General features: G+C 57.7%; 3 protein-coding genes and 1 long non-coding RNA gene across 6 annotated transcripts in view; 1 reads left to right on the forward strand and 3 right to left on the reverse strand.

Annotated features, from left to right (window-relative positions):
• SLAMF1 (signaling lymphocytic activation molecule family member 1) overlaps positions 1 to 1,953 on the reverse strand; it is a 7,861-nt gene extending 5,908 nt beyond the window's left edge. The window contains exons 1-2 of the mRNA XM_042020549.1: positions 1,859 to 1,953; positions 1,282 to 1,511 (exon numbers count right to left, since the gene is read on the reverse strand). Coding sequence (XP_041876483.1) covers positions 1,282 to 1,333 — 52 coding nt within the window. The 5' untranslated portion in view covers positions 1,334 to 1,511; positions 1,859 to 1,953. The remainder of the gene's footprint in view (positions 1 to 1,281; positions 1,512 to 1,858) is intronic.
• Positions 1,954 to 3,633: 1,680 nt separating this feature from the next.
• Positions 3,634 to 6,625, reverse strand: SLAMF8 (SLAM family member 8). The gene is made up of 4 exons (XM_042020550.1): positions 6,392 to 6,625; positions 5,646 to 5,966; positions 4,935 to 5,189; positions 3,634 to 4,049 (listed from the first exon to the last, which is right to left on the reverse strand). Exons 1-4 carry the CDS (start codon positions 6,450 to 6,452, stop codon positions 3,955 to 3,957), a joined length of 732 nt encoding a protein of 243 aa, XP_041876484.1. The 5' UTR covers positions 6,453 to 6,625; the 3' UTR covers positions 3,634 to 3,954.
• A 2,514-nt stretch (positions 6,626 to 9,139) lies between these two features.
• Positions 9,140 to 10,738, reverse strand: part of LOC121660941 — a 7,366-nt gene continuing 5,767 nt past the window's right edge. For all 3 annotated transcript variants that reach the window (XM_042020554.1, XM_042020553.1, XM_042020552.1), the window contains 5 exons: positions 10,338 to 10,423; positions 9,957 to 10,022; positions 9,772 to 9,840; positions 9,583 to 9,642; positions 9,140 to 9,505 (listed from right to left, as the gene is read on the reverse strand). In XM_042020554.1, the coding sequence (XP_041876488.1) occupies positions 9,446 to 9,505; positions 9,583 to 9,642; positions 9,772 to 9,840; positions 9,957 to 10,022; positions 10,338 to 10,423 (341 nt within the window). In that variant the 3' untranslated portion in view covers positions 9,140 to 9,445. The remainder of the gene's footprint in view (positions 9,506 to 9,582; positions 9,643 to 9,771; positions 9,841 to 9,956; positions 10,023 to 10,337; positions 10,424 to 10,738) is intronic.
• The window catches only part of LOC121660943, a 353-nt gene continuing 109 nt past the window's right edge, over positions 10,495 to 10,738 (forward strand). Inside the window, exons 1-2 of the long non-coding RNA XR_006014809.1 lie at positions 10,495 to 10,582; positions 10,640 to 10,706. This is a non-coding gene — a long non-coding RNA (uncharacterized LOC121660943). The remainder of the gene's footprint in view (positions 10,583 to 10,639; positions 10,707 to 10,738) is intronic.

Below are 10,738 nucleotides of genomic sequence, written 5' to 3' on the forward strand. Positions count from 1 at the left end.
CCCTCCTGCATCCCTCAAGCTCCTCAAAATCCCAAGCTTCCGTGGGATTTTCCTCGCAGGAGCCGCAGGAGGGGTAAAAGGATTTTTCCAGGTGGAATTTCCTCCTGGAAAGGGCGGCCAGGCCTTGGAAGGGGCTCAGGGAGGGTTGGAGGTGTCCGAGGGACCCCTGGGTGCTGCTCTGGGTGACCCGGTTGGATTCTATGACCTTGGAATTCTTTCCCAGCTTCAAGAATTCCGGAATTCCGGGAAGCGCGGCCACCTGGGAGCGGGCTCGGGGATAAATCCCCCATTTTCCTCCTGGCTGAGGTGGTCCCAGGTTGTTTTTTTGGAAAAACATTTTTGAGGGGTTTCATCTCCCACACCCCCGGATTCCCAGGGGAGGATTTTCCCCCCGGAAACACCTTTGTTGTTTTTATTCCAAGGCGATGATTCAGATTTTCCTCGATTCAGATTTTCCTCGATTCAGATTTTCCTTGATTCAGATTTTTCCTTCGTTTCTGGGCAAACAACTTTTGTTTTTGTAGGAAACTGTGGGAGGAGCAGGAGGAGGAGGAGGAGGAGGAGGGGGAGGAGGCAAATCCGGAGCTCCCAAGAGCAGGGAAGGGTCCCCGTTGTGCCACCCCCACTTTTCCCAAAGTGTTTTTTCCATCAGTTTCACCCCGGAAAGGAAAGGAAAAAGGAAAAAACGGAAAAAGGGAAAAGGAAAAAACTGAAAAAGGGAAAAAGAAAAAGGAAGAAGGAAGAAGGAAAAAGGAAGACGGAAGAAGGAAGAAGGAAAAGGGAAAGAATCTCCCACTGGTGGATCCTGGAATTTCAGCTGGAAGCCTGGAGGGAATTTTGGCTCTCCAGACCCCCCCAAAACCAAGGATTGACCCCATTTTCATGGATTTGTCCCATGATCCTCAAGGTCATTCCAACCCAAACCATTCCGTGATTTTATTCCTTGGGAACCATCTCCCCGCCCTTGGATTTGAGCCGATCCACCGGGAATCTTCCTCTGGAGGACCCCAAATCCCTCTGGCACGGAATTAGTTCCTCAGGGCTCTTAAAACCCCACTAAAATTTGCCCAAATTCTTCACTTTTCCAGCTGAATTTTTTCCATCACTTTTTACCCCTCCTCCTTCTCGGAGAGTTTTAGGGATGCTCCTCACATCCCACCCGGAGCTCCTCCACCCCAAAGTCCTAAACCCCTTCAGAGCCCGCCAAAAACCCCCAAAATCCAGGAAAATCCACCCAAAAAAAAAAAACAACCCCAAAATCCAGGAGGAAAACCGACGTACCCCAAAGAGCTCCGAGGGCGAGGAGCAGCCGGAGCCAAGCGCCGGAGCCCATCCCGGGATCACGGAGCCTCCACCACTCCAGGGCTCAAACCAGGTGGTGACAGGAGGATCTTCAGCCCTGGGCCTCTCATTTCCTGTTGTTCTGCAGCTGAATGAGTCGAATCTTTGCCTTTTATTCCCTTCGGTCGGAAATTATTCAAAGCGCGAGGTTGTGCCTCGGCCCCACAGAGCTGCAGAAAGAAGCAGCAAATGGATTTCTTTTTCTGCCAGAGTCGCCTCATCCTGTGGAGGGTCCTCAAACGGCTCCGAAAAGAAGAGGAAAAATCCAGTTTTGAAGGAATTTCCGGGATTTTTCCAGCTCCGGGGAGGTGGAAGCTTCAAAGCGATCCCGCTAAAGGACGTGGGCAGCTTCTCGGCCGTGTGGGAGCATCCCAAAAGCTGCTCCGTCCCCCCAAAAGCTGCTCCGCCCCACCCCCCAGGGGTGGGTAAACCCCAAATTTCCCAGGAATCTCCCAGCTTGGAGCTCCGCGGGATCCGCAGCGAGGAGGAGGAGGATGGGAGGTCCCCAAAAACTCACCTGGGAGAAGCCAGATGCTCGTTCTCGGTGAATTTGGGTGATTTTGGGATCCGATGGGGATGGGGATGGTCCTTCCTGGATGGCTGGGAATGAGCTGGGAAAATTCAGTCGTGGATCTGCTGCTGGAAAATCTTGGGTTTAGTGGAGGAGCTTCGAAATCTGAGGTTTTTTGCCTTTTTCTTTCTCCGGATTTCGCCACTTTTTCCCAATTGTCCGAGTGTGGAGAGGGAATTCCAGAATTCCTGAGGCTGGAGAAGAGCTCCGGGATCAAAGAACCCAAGCCGTGCCTGAACCCCGCTTTGTCACCATCCAGTTGTTCCTTGGACACCTCCAGGGATGGAAACTCCAGGATTTTAACCCAAATCCAACCTCAGGGAATCCCAGGATGAGCTCACATCCCGCTGCTTCCCAGACGAGCCCAGCTCGGAGTTTTCCAAGAGGTTTTGCTGCCGGGAAATGATTTTTGAATACTAAAAAAACCCGAAACCACCCAAAAAAACCCACCCGGAACATCCTGTGAGGCTCCTCCCCCCTGCTCAGAAAGCACCTGATGAGGTAAAAAACCCAAAGCCGTCATTTCCCAAAAATCAGACGTTTACAGAAAAATACAGGATGGGGAAGGGCAGGATGAGAAAACCTGGGAAAACCAGTGGTGGTTCCTCCCGGAAACTTCTGGAATGGGCGCTTGGAAGGATTTTGGGGTGGCAAAGCCGTGTTTGGGGGGATTTGGGGATTTTTGGGGGGTATTTGGGGTATTTTGGGGGGGTTTTGGGGGTGTTTTTAGAGGCACAAATCCCACCTGGAAATCCCATGGCCAGGCAGGATTTCTCCATGGATTTCTCCATGGATTTCTCCATGGACCTCTCCACCAGCTCAGCTGCCTCAGGCCTCACCAGGAAGATTTTTGACCACGAAATGGTCCAGAAAAGCCAAAAAATTTTTAAAAAACAAAAAAACCAATTTTCCCCACCTGGGTTTGGCTGGCATCAGGAAGGAAAAATTAATGAAGCAGCGAAACCGCGCAGAAAAAATTCCTTTTGGAAAGAGTTTGTGGGAAAAGGAACATAAAGTGACCGGGGGGAAAAAAAACCTCTTTTAAGTGGAAATAATGATCCCCAATCCTTTCTTTTCCCCATCAGCTCAGCCTGGAATTTTCCAGCTGGAAAATCGCCTGAGATTCAGCGCCTGGATCAATATTTGTTAATTTCCAGAGGTTTTTTTGGATCTCCTGGATTTTATAAGTGGAAGAAAAACTCGAAATCTCCATATGGGAAAGGACCAAGACCCCCCCCAAAAAATATTAAATCATCAGAAAACTCAACTTTGGTGTTAAAATCCTCATCCAGGGAGCAGGAAGGATCCCGAGCCGCTCCTTAGGCAGCGTTGGAATCGCTTGGGATCTTCCAAGGTTGGAAATTTGACTCTTGGATGATTCCGGCCTGGGGAAACTTCCCCTAAAGTAGAGCTTTTTGGGATTTATGGAGGTGAAACCCCCGATTTTCTCCTGTCTTGGGCTGGGCTGGTGGAGCTGGAAGTGTTCCCATTTTTTCTTGGAGGCCGAGGGATCACCTCCGTCATTCCCAAGATTTCTTCCCACCCTGCTGGATCCATGTCCCACCCTTCGGAGCCGAACCCTCCTCTGGGGGACAAAGAAAGGAATTTTGTCCCCAAAAACGGTGCTGGGGGAAAACATCTCAGAGCTTTTTCCATCATCCCCCCGATCCCTGAGCCGTGGGATGTCCCATCGCAGGGAAAAATCCAGGAAATCCTAAAAATGAGGTGCTGGGCATCAAATTTAATGTGCAAAGAATCATTTGGGAAGGCAGAGACCAACCCCAAACCCTCCCTTGGAAAGGGAAAACCATCCCAAAAAAGGGAGGATCCCCCAAAATCCCAGGGAACCCCGGGAAAGGCTCAGATTGGGTCCTCCCGCAGGCTTTGGGATGGGGGGGAGGAGGAATTCCGGGTTGAGCACGAATTGATCGATTCCAGTGATTCCGTTTCCTGCATCCAGAGGATTTGGGAGCCTCATCCAGATGTTGGTCCCATCGTGGTGGCGGGCGAGGAGGTGACGGGAGCTGTCACCTGCGGTGTCCTCAGGCCATGGCGAGGAGGAGGAAGAGGAGGATGAGGTGTCCCAGGGCCACCAGGGCGCCGGGAGTGGGGCAGGAGGTGACAGACGAGGATTCACCTGGAGGCACAGGGAGACCAGGAGCTCTGGGATGGTCCCCAAACCCCTCCCCAGCGCCACGGGGCAGAGGGAAAAGGGTCCCACAACTCCTGGGATCCCCCTTGGGAGTCGGGATCTGATCGCAGGGAACGGGGCCAGCACAAGAGGGAACGGCCTCGAGCTGTGCCAGGGGAGGCTCAGGGTGGATATTTGGGAAAATCCCTCCCGGAAAGGGTGGCCAGGCAGTGGAAGGGGTTGGGTTTTCCATCGCTGGAGGTGTCCGAGGAGTCTCTGGACGTTGGTTTGGGGGTCGGGCACAGGCTGGACTCGGTGACCTTGGAATTCTTCTTCAACCTCAGGGATTTGGGGATTTGTGGATGCTGGAGGTGGGAAGGAGCTGGGGCTGGGAAATCCCGGGATGGGGACGGGGCTGGAGCAGCAGGAGAAGGGAATGGAGAGTCCTGAGGGAGCTGGGGGGGCTCATCCCAGAGAAAAGGGGGATCCAGGGGGAATTTGGGGCTCTTCCAGGGGGGATTTGGGATCTGATCGCAGGGAACGGGGCCAGCACAAGAGGGAACGGCCTCGAGCTGTGCCAGGGGAGGCTCAGGGTGGATATTTGGGAAAATCCCTCCTGGAAAGGGCGGCCAGGCCTTGGGAGGGGCTGCCCAGGGAGGCTTGGAGTGGCCATCCCTGGAGGTGTCCGAGGGATCCCTGGAGGTGTCCGAGGGATCCCTGGAGATTCCTTTGGATGACCCCACCTTGGATCGATGCTCTGGGAGCTCTTCCCCAACCCAAATAATTCTGGGAATCGCTTTGAAAGTCCCCAGGTGCCCCCCAAAGCCACTCCAGGCACATTCCAAAGGCAAGGCCACCCCTCCCCGCAGCTCTGGGCGGCCGTGGCCGTACCTGTCCAGCTGCAGGGGTGCCGGTAGGTCAGCGAGGCGTTGTTGGAGGACACCGGGTTGCTGACCTTGCACACGTAGGTTTCGACCTTGGGGTCGAAGGAGACCCTCAGGACAGGGTCCCCCTTCATGGGGAGCTTTTGGGGTGGGATCCACTCGTAGGTGACCTCTTGGAGGGCCACGGAGCAGTTGAGGATGGCGTCGCACCGCTGGGAGTCACCGTTGGTGACGGCACTGACCTTGGGCTTGGGGACCAGATCTGCAGGAGGACCCAGGATGTCACAAGGTCCCCACGGGGCTCTGGGACAACCCCCAGGATGTCACCTCATCCCCATGAGGCTCTGGGACAACCCCCAGGATGTCACCTCGTCCCCAACCCACCTGCGAGGCACCGGGACGAGCCTCCCATGATGCCACAAGGTCCCATGAGGTGCTGGCACAACCCCCTCAGGACATCCCAAGGTCCCCAAAACCCCTGAGGGACAATCCCTTGAGGACGTCACAACATCCCCAGTCCACCCGTGGGACACCTGGACAACCCCTCCAGGACACCACAACATCCCCAGTCCACCCGTGGGACACCTGGACAACCCCTCCAGGACACCACAACATCCCCAGTCCACCTGTGGGACCTCTGGGACAACCTCTCAAGAACATCCCAATGTCCCCAAGCCCCTTGTGGAGCTCTGGGACAATTCCCCGTCCCCGAACTCACCGTAGACCTTCAGCAGGATCCTCTCCACGTTCTCCTTGCCCGAGTCGTCCTCCAGGTACAGCCGGTACTCGCTGCTGTCCCCGACGCGCAGGTGGCTGATTTTGAGGGTGTAGTTCTCGAAGAGCTCCAGCCGCTCCTTGAGGAGGCTCTGGGGGTACTCGGCCTTCTCCCCCCGCCTCTGGATGGCGATTTTCACCTGGTTTTTCCAGCGCCAGTGGATTTGGGAGTATTTGGAGGGGTTTAGGGAGGTGTGGGAATTCAGAAATGCCACCCCACCGACAGCTCCGGTCACTTCCGAGCGTTGGGCTTCCTGTGGCCAGGCTGCCAAAAAAAATGACCAAGGATGCTGTTGCTGGGTCACATTCCCCCTTTTCCAGGTCTCGTCCCGTGTGGAATTTGGTTCCTTCCAGACACATTTAAAATGCAAAAAAGCCTCAAATATTAAAAATCAAATTCAAAGAACTCCGCTGTTCCCGGCCGCCTTCACATTTAAGAGGGGCAACACAAGGATAACAAAACTTCCCCCCCCCCTCGCGGGGCTGTTTTTCCCCCCCCCCCCCCCCCCCTTCCACTTTTTGGGACCTCATCCAGAGCAGCCCTTCCCCCACAGCGCGGTGGCTCCCGTGGGGAGGGACCCGGTGGGGGACACCCTGTGGGAAGAACCCGGTGAGAGAGTGGGGACAAGGCCGGGTCACGCCGAGGTCCCGCGCTGTCCCCAGAGCCACGACCCCAAAGCGCCGCCTCACCCAGCCCCGCAGCTCGCAGCAAGAGGAGGAAGAGAAGGTTCAACACCGGCCCCGGCGCCATCTCCTGCCCCTGCGTCGCCCCCACATTCGCGTCCAAACCGGGGCGTGGGAGCCCCACGGACCCCTCCTCGCTGGGCAGCTGCTCCCCAAGGAGTCCCGAGGCCGGAACTCCCCAGAACCCCAAAACCCAGGTCCGAGGGGGTTTTTGGGGGAAGTGGGAAGCGGCCGCGTGACGGAGGTGACGCCAACGGTTTCTCTCTTCGTTAACCGCCCAAAACCACGATGACGCCCTACAGGAGCTGCGGCTGCCCCCACAGTGACCCCAGGGGTCACTTCTCCCCTTCGCAGTGGCCACCAGAGTGACCCCCAAAGCCGTCCTGATGGCCAGTGGGACGCTGACCCCAGGGGTCACTTCTCCCCTTCGCAGTGGCCACCAGAGTGACCCCCAAAGCCGTCCTGATGGCCAGTGGGACGCTGACCCCAGGGGTCACTTCTCCCCTTCGCAGTGGTCACCAGATTGACCCCCAAAGCCGTCCTGATGGCCAGTGGGACGCTGACCCCAGGGGTCACTTCTCCCCTTCGCAGCGGTCACCAGAGTGACCCCCAAAGCCGTCCTGATGGCCAGTGGGACGCTGACCCCAGGGGTCACTTCTCCCCTTTGCAGTGGTCACCAGAGTGACCCCCAAAGCCGTCCTGATGGCCAGTGGGACACTGACCTCAGGGGTCACTTCTCCCCCACGTTGAGTGACCCCCAAAACCATCGCGGTGGCCAATGCAACGCTGATCCCACATCTCCTCTGTCCAGCGGGTCACCAGAGTGACCCCAAAACCATCCCAGGGCCAACGGGACACTGACCCCAAGGGTTACATCTCCCCTTTCCAGGGGGTCCCCAGCGCGCAGGATTCCCGTTTTCCCACCCAGGGCTGTGTCCATGCCGAGGCCGGAGCCCGGATGTGCCACAGGGCAACCCCAGCTCGAGCAGAGGCCACCAGCACTGGGGTCCGGAGAGTCCCCATCCCCACAACTCCCTGACAGGAGGGGGCAGCCAGGGGGGATTTGGGATCTGATCGCAGGGAATGGGGCCAGCACAAGAGGGAACGGCCTCGAGCGGTGCCAGGGGAGGCTCAGGGTGGATATTTGGGAAAATCCCACCTGGAAAGGGTGGCCAGGCAGTGGAAGGGGTTGGGTTTTCCATCGCTGGAGGTGTCCGAGGAGCCTCTGGACGTTGGTTTGGGGGTCGGGCACAGGCTGGACTCGGTGACCTTGGAATTCTTCTTAAACCTCAGGCATTTTGGGATTTGTGGATGCTGGAGGTGGGAAGGAGCTGGGGCTGGGAAATCCCGGGATGGGGACGGGGCTGGAGCAGCAGGAGAAGGGAATGGAGAATCCTGAGGGAGCTGGGGGGGCTCATCCCGGAGAAAAGGGGGATCCAGGGGGAATTTGGGGCTCTTCCAGGGAGGATTTGGGATCTGATCGCAGGGAACGGGGCCAGCACAAGAGGGAACGGCCTCGAGCTGTGCCAGGGGAGGCTCAGGGTGGATATTTGGGAAAATCCCTCCTGGAAAGGGCAGCCAGGCCTTGGGAGGGGCTGCCCAGGGAGGGTTGGAGCGGCCATCCCTGGAGGTGTCCGAGGGATCCCTGGACGTTGGGCTGGGGCACCAGCTTGGACTCGACGCTCCTGGAATTCTTTCCCAACCCCAAACAACCCCGGAATTCCGTGGGATCTCAGCGACGATCCCCCCCCCCCTCCCCCTCCCCTCTGCCCCACACGCGCCGCCCTCCAGCCGGGCCAGACGCTGGAGAGGAAGGATTTTAATTCCAGGCCGGATTCCTTCCCGCCAGGCGACACTCCGCGCCTTTGTCCGGGGTCCCGCGGGGCACCGCCACCGCCGCTGTCCCCTCCTTGGGGACAAACGGCCGCCGGCGTCTTCCCACGCACGGCCCCGGCCGCGGGCGGGGGGCTCGGGGGGCTCGGGGGGCAGCGAACAAAGGGACCCCGCGACCCCCGCTGAGCCCTGACCCACTTCATGGGCAGCCCTTGGGAGGGAGGGCAGGGGACGGATCCGATGTCACCTCGCCGCGGTGACACCGCCGGCTTCGTCCCCGTGCCCGGTGCCAGCAGCGAGGGAAGGGGTGGGAAATGGGGACGCGGAATTCCCGGCGGGGAGCGAAGCGGATGGCGGGGGGGGGGCTGCAAATTAATGCCGGTATGCAAATGAGGGTCATTAGCATAAATTACAGCCCTGCCGACGGAGCGTGGCCTGCACTCCGCGTGTCGGTTTGCGCTGGGCGGGAGCGTCCGTTGGGATGAGGAGGGGCTGGGGCTGCTCCGGGGGGGAATTTGGGGATGGATTTTAGGGAAAATTCTTCCCCCAAAGGGTGTCGGGCGCTGGAACAACTCCCCCGGGAACGGCCACGGCTCCAGGAGCTCCGGGAGGGTTTGGACGACGCTCCCAAGGGACAGCGCGGGGTTTTGGGGTGGCTCTGATTGATCCCGGAGGGTCTTTTCCGATCGGGAGATTCGCTGATTCCACAAAACGCAGCTCCTGCTGTCACCCAGGCGTTCCCAGCACTTCTCCAAAGGGATTTCCACCCTTTTCACCAATCCTGAGCTTTCCCCACCCAATCCCGCAGCCGTCAGCGCCGATGGAATCACCCCAAAAAAAGGCACTTCCCGACTCCCAAACAATCCCCGCTCCCTCCCTGCGCCCGAGGTGTAGCTCGGGCTCTAAACAGCCAATTAATTGACCCTAATTAAACCAATTTATTGCGCAGCTCAGCCGTATTTGCGCCCAAAAAACGAATTCCCAAACATTCCGAACCCTAAAAGCCCCACAAAATTCCCACTCCCCGCCGATCCCGCCTGTCCAATCCCAAATCCATCAGCTCCAGAGAGTTTTCCACCCCCAAGTCTTTGCTCCGAGGCGCAGCTGGGGACTGGATCTCGGGGGAAAAAATCCCGGATTTCTGGATGTTTCTATCCCAAAGAAACCCCTGGGTGGGTGCTGGAGCTTCCAGGAGAAGAATTCCATAGGGATGGGAATTCCAGGGTTTCAGGGGCGCTGGTGGCCGGCGGCAGTTGGGAATCCCAAGCGCCTGTAGCCCCCGTTATCCTGCAAGGAAACGGGCGGGATTTAGGACATTTTGGGGGGATTTTTGATCCCAAAAAACCACACGGATTTTCCATTACCTCCAAGTAGGCCGTGGAGACCAAAGCTCGGTCCAGCCTCTTTTTCTTGCAGGAGGAAGGCTGCAGGAAAGAGGAAAAAAAATTCCCGTTGGGAAAAGCGGGGGCGGGATGATGATCCCAAAACCCTGGGGTGGGGGACACACGGATTTGGTGTCACCAAGGATTGGGGACACTCCAGGGCAGCCTCACCCTGCGGCTGAACTGGACCGTGGAGTAAACAGTGCGAGTCCCGGGCTCGTCCGGGCACCTGGGGCGCTCCTGCCGGGGAAAAAAGGGTGGAATGCACCAAAAAAAATCGCCAAGTTTGGGATCAAAAGAGTGGGGGAAATGGATCCAGCCTGGGATCAGCTCGGATCCCACAGGAATGACCCTACCAGTGTCCTGGGAGAGACCACGGCGTAGACGGTGGCTCCTTCCTGGGTGGCCTCGCTGGTCCCGGTCTGGGGACAAAAATTTTAAAAAAAAAGTAAAAAAAAAAAGCCCGGAATGGTTAAAAGGATCAAATTGGGGTTGCCCACATTCCCAGATGGAAGCGACACCTCTCAGGAAGGAATTTCCTCATGGAGAGGGTGGTCAGGGACGGGAGGGTCTCAGGGAGGTTTGGAGCTGCCGTCCCTGGAGGTGTCCAAGGAATGACCGGACATCGGGTGACCAGGTTAGGGTCGGCCCCAGGTTGGACTCGATGGCCTTGGAGGGTTTTCCCAACCCCAATATTCCCGGGATTCTGGGTGGGAAGGGACGTTCCCGGCACTCACGGGGTCCTGGCCGGGTTTCTTCACTCCCACCTCGGCGTAGATCGTCAGCGGCTGCTCCGGGGGTCCCGGGGGCGTTCCGGGGGTCGCTGTGGGGTCAGAGCCCCCAAATTGGGGGTTCCAGTGTGGGGTCAGAATTCCCAGATTTTGGGGGGTTCCGGGGGTCAGTGCAGGGTCAGAATTCCCAAATTGGGGGTTCCAGGGGTCAGTGCGGGGTCAGAATTCCCAGATTTTGGGGGGTTCCGGGGGTCAGTGCAGGATCAGAACTCCCAGATTGTGGGAAAGGATCCAGGGGTCAGTTTGAGGTCAGAATTCCCAGATATTGGGGAAGGTTCCAGGGGTCAGTGTGGGAACAGACCCCCCAAATTGGGGGTTTCAGGGGTCAGTGCGGGGTCAGAATTCCC

The sequence above is a fragment of the Corvus kubaryi genome, unplaced genomic scaffold (assembly GCF_017639235.1).
Source record: "Corvus kubaryi isolate FWS band 111438036 unplaced genomic scaffold, C.kubaryi_AGA036_p1.0 37005, whole genome shotgun sequence".
NCBI lineage: Eukaryota > Metazoa > Chordata > Aves > Passeriformes > Corvidae > Corvus > Corvus kubaryi.

What these genes read in the sequence shown, in the direction of transcription:
- SLAMF8 (XM_042020550.1), bottom strand. Translation starts at nt 6,452, where the DNA reads ATGGCGCCGGGGCCGGTGTTGAACCTTCTCTTCCTCCTCTTGCTGCGA. An exon ending in GCTGCGAGCTGCGGGGCTGG is followed by an intron (nt 5,967 to 6,391) that starts GTGAGGCGGCGC and finishes TTTTTTTGGCAG; the next exon opens with CCTGGCCACAGGAAGCCCAA. An exon ending in GCACCCCTGCAGCTGGACAG is followed by an intron (nt 4,050 to 4,934) that starts GTACGGCCACGG and finishes CTGTGCCTCCAG; the next exon opens with GTGAATCCTCGTCTGTCACC.